The sequence below is a fragment of the Zootoca vivipara genome, chromosome 13 (assembly GCF_963506605.1).
Source record: "Zootoca vivipara chromosome 13, rZooViv1.1, whole genome shotgun sequence".
Classification (NCBI taxonomy): domain Eukaryota; kingdom Metazoa; phylum Chordata; class Lepidosauria; order Squamata; family Lacertidae; genus Zootoca; species Zootoca vivipara.
The window spans coordinates 45,757,908-45,766,290 of record NC_083288.1 but is presented as its reverse complement, the minus strand read 5'-3'; the positions used below and the strand labels follow the sequence as shown (position 1 = coordinate 45,766,290).

At 41.0% G+C, this 8,383-nt stretch overlaps 2 protein-coding genes across 2 annotated transcripts; both read right to left on the bottom strand.

The window, feature by feature from the left end:
• Nucleotides 1-253: 253 nt before the first annotated feature.
• LOC118095689 (olfactory receptor 6X1-like) lies at nucleotides 254-1,255 on the bottom strand. The gene has a single exon (XM_035136920.1). It carries the CDS (start codon nucleotides 1,253-1,255, stop codon nucleotides 254-256), a length of 1,002 nt encoding a protein of 333 aa, XP_034992811.1.
• Nucleotides 1,256-6,775: 5,520 nt separating this feature from the next.
• On the bottom strand, nucleotides 6,776-7,810 carry LOC118095690 (olfactory receptor 6X1-like). The gene has a single exon (XM_035136921.1). It carries the CDS (start codon nucleotides 7,808-7,810, stop codon nucleotides 6,776-6,778), a length of 1,035 nt encoding a protein of 344 aa, XP_034992812.1.
• Between the last annotated feature and the right edge of the window lie 573 nt (nucleotides 7,811-8,383).

Genomic DNA, 8,383 nt, shown 5'->3' with positions numbered 1-8,383 from the left:
TTTGTTTGTGCTCAGTGCCAAGAGTCTGCAAGCTTCTCTTTCTGACCGAAACCAAGAGACACTTCTCCCCTGTTGGTTTCACTGCAGGATTTTGTAAATGTTTCAATTCACTTTCTGTTTGCCTCTTCTGTGCAGTAATTGATACCTCTGTCCTCAACTTTTAGGCTTCCCATATGCAGATAACCTGCTTTTTGGAGCTATCCATGGAAACACCTAACAATATGCCATTCATCTCAGTAGTAGTCTAAAGTCATTAAATAATTTGTTGAGGACATTTTTTCAAGGACCCCATCTTGGTTAATTTCATGACAGCAAAGGAAGGGAGGATGCAATTTCTGTGCATTGCTCTTTTTGCAGCAGTTTTGAAGTCACTGTTTCGGATTGTGAAGATGAAAGGGCTTAGGGGAGGCAAAGCAACAATGGTCACAAGGAACACGACTTTGTTGATTTGGGTGTCACTTTGGGTCGAAGGCCTCAGGTACATGAAAAACATTGCTCCATAGAATAGGCAAACAATAGTGAGATGAGAGGAACATGTGGAAAATGCCTTGGAACGTCTATTAACAGATGGAATCCGCAAGATGGTGTTTATAATGCTGGCATAAGAGATAAGTGAAAAGAAAAACGAACCCCACATAAGAATGGTGCCGTAAAAGAGACCTACAAGCTCCATCACAGTTGTGTCAGCACAAGCCAATTTCAAAACAGGCCCAATATCACAGAAGCAATGATCAATGACATTCTGTCCACAGAATGGATATGTCCACAAAACTATGGATTGAGACAATGTAGCTATAAACCCTACAACCCAAGCCATTAATGACAGGTGGAAACACAGTCTATTAGTCATCATCACATTGTAACGAAAGGGCTTGCATATGGCTGTGTAGCGATCAAAAGACATGGTGGCAAGGTTGATGAACTGTATAGCTCCCAGTGAGAAGCTAAATAAAACTTGTACCAGGCAACACGTGAAGCAGATGGTGTTTTGGTTCAAGAGGATATTAGTCAGCATCTTGGGTATCACTGCTGTGGTGCTACAGAGCTCAGTCAAGGAGAAGTTGCTGAGGAAGAAATACATGGGTGTGTGGAGTTTGGGTTCCATGAAGACCACTGAGATGATGAGACAGTTGCCTGAAATGGACAGCAGGTACATCAGAAGGACAGTCCCAACAAATGGCACCCTCATTCCATGAAATTCAGGGAATCCCAATAGAATGAACTCCGTGATCGATGTTACATTGGCTGCCTCCATTTCCTTGTTTTCCTCCTTTAAAAAATAAATAAATTAAATTAAGTTGCAGCACAACTTATCATAAGTACACAAGGATACATATGTCTACTGGTATGCATTGTAGTAGACAGTGCATGAATTTATCACTAGGTGTTATGTTTAGTTACATACAGTAATATGAATATTTCTTCACTTTCATGAAATGAATTCCTATCCCATGACACTTTCCCCGTTCATCTGCATGCATGTATCAGGGAGGTACATGGTGTAGTAGAAGTGGATATAGTTTTTAGAGGTGGTTCATGAGGGACGTAGAAGGCAGCGGTACCTTAGGAGCATCAGTGGCGCATCGCTCATCAGGATGGAGATGGGATGAGGCTTCTAAGGCAAGGCTGGGGGAGCTCTGGGTAGTGGTTGGTGGCAGCACCACAAATACAAACACACATATTTAACTTCATCTATCAATTTTGATTTCTTTAAAGTTTCTCATTTTCTCGATTTTACATTCACTTCCACGCATTTTCAGCTCAATTTGTGCATTGCTTTTTTTATAGAAAAAAGCCCTCATGAAAATTCACCAGCATTTTTTTTTGTGTATTTCATCCTCATCCAGTAATAAGTATTTCTGCAAGAAATTCCCCTTGTTATAATTAAACTGTGTGTATTAGTTTCAGTGATTTGTGTCTTAGCCTAGCATATGCACCACTTGGTTGGGAAAGTGCATTACATAATTCAGAGAAATGTGAACCTTGAAATATGGCTGTGTTTTTGGTTCTCAAATTGTTTCAGAAGGTGAGGATTGGGTACTTCGGCCTTGTAATGCAAGCTGAATCAAATTACCTCCCCATCCCTGCCTGCACATCTCCAAGGCCACTGCTACCGTGAACCTTCTTGTACAGTGGTGCCTTGACTTACGAATTTAATCTGTTCCGAAGGCACCTTCATAGGTCGAAAAATTTGTAAGTTGAAAAACGTCATTGGAAACACGATTTCCCATAGGAATGCATTGGAAATGGAAAAAATTTGTAAGTCGAAGCAACCTATCTAAAAATTCGTAAGTCGAAAAATCCCTATCTAAAACCTCTGCGGTTTGCTTTCGGATGTCAAGACATTCGTAAGCGTGCGGCCATTACCCCCATTCATAAGTCGAAAAATTTGGTTGTCGAGTCATTCGTAAGTCGAGGTGCCACTGTATTTCATTGCTGCTACCTTGTCCCACTGCATCTCCCACCCAAGTAGTACAACAGTGAAGAGGATGCTACACTTACAAGTTAGGAAAAGGCATGTGCATTAGGCCTGCATTTCTCAGCTACTCCTAAGTGTGCGCCCGATGAAGCAGATGCAGCAATAGAGAGGCCTCACCACTAACCTCAGCTTATGTATCTTCCCCACCTGAGCTGCATGCAAGTAGGCAAAAACTGAGCCTGCATGTAGTCTGTTTCTGCTCCTGCATCTTCAAGCCTCTTCTGGTCCTGGGAGGAAGTAGAACAGGAGAGGTAGAAGCAGGAGGAGGAGGTAGGGAAGCCTTTGATTCTACACCGATCTCTGGCTCCTCCTGCACGTGCTCTTCATCCTCCAATCCTGCAGCTTCTACTGCCTCTGAATCTCATCTCCTGGCCATTACAGGTTCTGTCGGAAAACTGACCCTTCTTCCAAATCAGTCTCCAACCCCAGTTCTCCTGGTGTCCACTCATCAGTATCCAACCACCACTCCTCAGTGTCCAGCCAGCCCCTGACATGCGCTAACATTCTGATCAGGTACAACACCAACGGACCCCAGACACCAATGTTCTCAGGTTAATTCATAAAAGTACATACCCAGTAATGTCAAGAACCAGGGGGAAACTCTCTGATGTTCCGCATATTGTTTTGTTCTGTATACATTTGACGAAAGGTAGCTGGGAATAAATACACCATCTCTCTCTCTCTCTCTCTCTCTCTCTCTCTCTCTCTCTCTCTCTCTCTCTCTCTCCATATATATATATATAATATCGGTCGAAAGAGACAGAGAAAGTAGAAAAGCTGAGATTTTCTTTAAAAATTATTGTAATCCTATTGCTAAACATCAGTTTTATGAAATTATTTCCTCTCCCTTCTCTGCTTGTGAACAGTTCATTAGTGCCTCCTGGGGCTGAAAGAGAAAGCCTTTGAAGACTTCTATAGTTTATCCCATGTCAATTAAAATCCCTAATTAAGGTTTTAGAAGTTGTTGGGTTGTTGTTGTTTTTTTAAAAGCAAAGTTAACTTAGGAAGTAGCAGGAATGGTTGACTCAGTATGAGGGAGCTTCCTAATTTCTCCTGCATCCCCATCCCTTGCCCAAAACTCCTCCAACATTTCTAATTTATAGAATTGTTTTTATATGCATAGATCTCTCTATGCTTCGAGATGCTGCTTGGGAAGTGATTCGTGAAGGAAACAAATAAAGAAGCAAGCAAAACTATTTTGGCACTAAGTGGTATATAAACAAACCAATAATAAAACAAACCAATACTAAAAGAATCAATAGTAATGAGGGATTCTTTTTTCCTATCCCCTTCTTGTTTAGTAATTTTATTATTATTAAATGTAACAGCAAATGGGAGAAATATATTCTGTCGTTGCAAGTTTTTTAATGAATCAGTTAATAATGCAACCACTTTCCAAACACAATCTAGTGAAGATGAAGGATCTGAGCTCCCTTTTAGGCTCCAACCATTCCCTCAATGAAGCCACACATAATCACATTGAAAGCTCCCCCCCCCTTTCCCTCCAGTAATTCCAGAACCTGAGGTCATCTGAAGGAACTAATTCAAAAGGAATTTAGGACAGACTTCTGTCCACTTCATCACACAACACTTAAATAATGGTTTGGAATTTGCTACCATAGCATGGAGTGATAACTAATAGCATAAAGGTAAAAGGTAAAGGTACCCCTGACCCATTCGATCCAGTTGGGAACGACTCTGGGATTGCGTGCTCACCTCGCTCTATAGGCCAAGGGAGCCAGTGCTCGTCCATAGACAGCTTCCAGGTCATGTGGCCAGCATGACTAAGCCGCTTCTGGCAAAGCAGAGCAGCGCACAGAAACACTGTTTACTTTCCCGCCGGAGTGGTACCTATTTATCTACTTGCACTTTGACGTGCTTTTGAACTGCTAGGTTAGCAGGAGCTGGGACCGAGCAATGGGAGCTCACCCTGTTGCAGGGATTCGAACTGCCGGCCTTCCGATCGGCAAGCACTAGGCTCTGTGGTTTAGACCACAGCACCACCTGTGTCCCAACTAATAGCAAAGACGGCTTCAAAAGTGGATTAGACATATTCATGGATGAAATGACTATCAGTGGCATTTACTTATAATGACCTCATGGAACTCACCATAAGTTATTTTTGTTGCTGCTGTTGTTTAGTTTATTTACTCATGGAAATAAACCAAATTGACTTACAAACATATTAAAAATACTAGAACCATTTTTCAATAGGCACAATAAAGAAATAAATACCCAGAACACAGGTGTAACAGGTCCTGGCCTACTGAAAGAGGCCACAAATGCTCACTGGAGAGAACATTCCACTAGTGGGGAATCATTGCTGAAAAGGCCAATGTCATATTGCCACCTCTGGGCAGGGGGTGGAATATGGAATAGGGCCTCAAATGACAGCTGGAGGATTTGAGTTGGTTCGTGTGAGGAAAGGTACAGGGATCCTGAGGCATGGATGATGATGATGATGATGATGATGATGATATTTATACACTTCTGTTTCAGTGTATCTGAAGAAGTGTGCATGCACACGAAAGCTCATACCAAAATAAAAACTTAGTTGGTCTTTAAGGTGCTACTGAAGGATTTTTTTTATTTTGCTTCGACTCAGACCAACATGGCTACCTACCTGTAACTAGAACCAAAGAAATAGTTATACAAAAGGATTGAGTTGGTGGGGGGGAGAGAAGAGGGGAGGGTCATCCTGCAAGGTTATAGTCTGCATTTGGAATGTATGTGTGATATTTTTGTACTCTGCATTTGTACTTTATTATGAAACTCAATAAAAAATAATTAAACAACCACTGAAGCACTTTGAATTGATTCCTAAAACTACAGTAATTGTTAAACAGTTTCATCAGAACTGGAGTTACATGCTCAGATCTTCTTTCCCTAGTGAGCAATCTGCCCACTGAATTCTGCAATAGCTGTGGTTTCTGAACTGTATCGAAAGACAGCCCAACGACAGTAATTTAAGGTAGAGGCTACCAGAGCATAGGCAATTGAAGGTAGCCAGTCTGTATTAGATGGTGGGCTTCCCAAAAGCACCTGGCTGGACACTGTGGGCTAGAAGATGCTGAACTTAATGGGCATGTGCTGTGGTCCAACCAGTCTTTTCCTATACCTTAAATAATGATTTTTGGAAGGAGGATTGCCAAAGACCTTTAACTTGTCAGAGTCAACAATAGTTGTCTATGTGGGTCAATGAATGATAATATAGATTCATATGAAAGGCCCCAGGTGTCAAAATATATTTAAAGCCTATGACAAAATGTATTAAGGCAAAAATCAAAAAAATCCTAAAAAGAAAAATAATAAGAGCTAGATGCTATAGAAGTGGTTCAGGAGAAAGACAAAGCACACTAGAACCAGCATTATAAACATTAGGTTTTAAGTATGAGATTCTTCCTTGATTAACATCAGCTTATTTCTGGAGAGAGATGTTCTAAGGCAGCTGCTTCCTGCAGTAAAATTAATTTATTTCTCTAGTCTTTCTTTTAATTAGGATTTCTGTTAGCAGCTCATTTTGTACACTTGCTATTATTGTGGAAAGTCCACACCATTGTCAGAGTTTAATTCCAGAACCAATAGCATAAACAGCATCAATAGCAGCAGAGAAATAAAACTGGATCCATCTCAGTGATTGAGAGTCTTCTATAGTAAGAACATTTGATACTTATCCCACCTAACGAAAGTATTCAGAAGACCTTACAGAATTTAAATGAGACATCTTTCTCATTAAGCTATGATCTCCATTCTTCAAACAATAACAATCAAAACTTTGAACTGATCTTGAACACCAATATTATGTCCTGAAATTGTCAGAAATAAACCAAATAATCACTTGTACATAGAACCACTGTGAAATAATAGCAAGCAAGCGACATAAGATTCAGTTCCTCTTCTTTCTTCATGAAAAATAGAGAGAAGGACCAACAAGCAGCAGGATCTGCTTTGAGTTGAGATATATGTGTATATTTTTTTAAGACTGGAAGAGCCTGATGGGATCATGTAGCAGAGCTCTTTGAATTCCACCCCAAAGCTCCTGGAAACAAATGATAAACAACTATTTTTGCAACTTTAGACAAAAGGAGAGTATGGGTGGTATTCAACTGAGTACTACTCAAACGGACATGACTGCTAGGTCCATTCATTTAAATGTGCCTACACTGAGCAAATGTTATTGCACTATCAGGGAGAACCTGAATTATATCTACCAAATGAGCACCCTGAGTATTATCACATTTTCCCTTCTGTTAAAAAAAAAAGTTATAAGAAATAGCTGACAATATACCCCCGATCTCAGTGACACTCCAAAGTCTTCTGATTATGCTTATTGAAGAATTTGCTGAATGTGCTTTGCAAGGAACACTGCTTGATCAGTCTCATGACCACAGAGGAAGGCAGCTGGAAAATTCTGCCCATTGCTTTTCTCGCAGCAGTTTTGAAGTCATTGTTTCGTATTGTGAAGATGAAAGGGCTTAGGGTTGGCAAAACAGCACAGATCACCATGAATATGACTTTGTTGATTCGGGTGTCACCTTGGGTCGAAGGCCTCAGGTACATGAAAAACGTTGCCCCATAGAAGATGCCCACAACAGTGAGATGAGAGGAACAAGTAGAAAATGCTTTGGATCTCCCGGTGACAGATGGAATCTGAACAATGGTCTTTAGAATGCATGCATAAGAGCCCACGGAGAAGAGAAATGAACCACACGTAATGATGACACTATAAAACAAGCTCGCAAGCTCCCACACAGTTGTATCAGTACAAGCCAATTTCAAAACAGGTCCAATATCACAAAAGAAGTGATCGATGATATTGCCGCAGAATGGGTAAGTAGTCCACACAACTATGAGCTGAAAAAATATAACTGTAAACCCTACAGCCCAAGCCATCAATGATAGGTGGAAGGAGAGTGTGTTAGTCATCTTGATATTGTACTTAAAAGGTTGGCAGATGGCTGTGTAGCGGTCAAAGGACATGACAGTGAGGTTAATGAACTGAATGGCTCCCATCGAGAAGACCATAAAAGTCTGAGTCATGCAACACGTGTAGCAAATGGTGTTTTGGTCCAAGACCATGTTGGTTAGCATCTTCGGTATCACAGTTGTGCTACTGCAGAGCTCAGCCAAGGAAAAATTGCTGAGGAAGAAATACATGGGTGTATGGAGCTTGGGTTCTATGAAGACCACGGTAATGATGAGGCAGTTGCCTGAAATGGAGAGAAGGTACATCAGAAGGACAATCCCAACAAAGGGCATTCTCATGCCATGGAGTTCAGGAAATCCCAGAAGAATGAATTCAGTGATTGATGTAACATTTCCTTCTTCCATTTCCTTCCTTCCTTCCTTTAAAAGAACAATAAATTTAATAAAATTTGCTCATCACCACACCAGCAAACATATCTATAACAATATGCTTTGGGATAACCCATGGCTGAATATATAAATAGGTGCTACGTTCAGTTACACTATATGGATACTGTTCCTTTTATGCAGTGAAAGCAATTAGGTAACAGCTCAGAATGACTAGGAGCAGTTTAAATGAAACTCAGTTTAGACTGTGTCATCTGCTGCATTGGGAGGAGGGTGGTTCATTAGGAAAAATGGGGGGCAGTACCCAACCAACCTCAGTCTGCCCTCTGCAATCCCCCCTCATGCTGTCTTACTTACATCCATTCCAGAGGGTGGCACTGCCTGTCAAATTCCTCCTCATTTGTCTCAGCGGAGCTCTTATAAAACTCAGCACAGACCAGGATGAGGGAAAAACTAGAATTAGTTGGATGTGACTCCACCTAGTGTTGGTCCTCCTGTCTTATGTCCTATGGAATCCAGTGAGCACTGTTTTCCCATTAACTGGTAAAGGTAAATTCGAGAACAAGGGGGAAAGCACCCTATTCCACATAC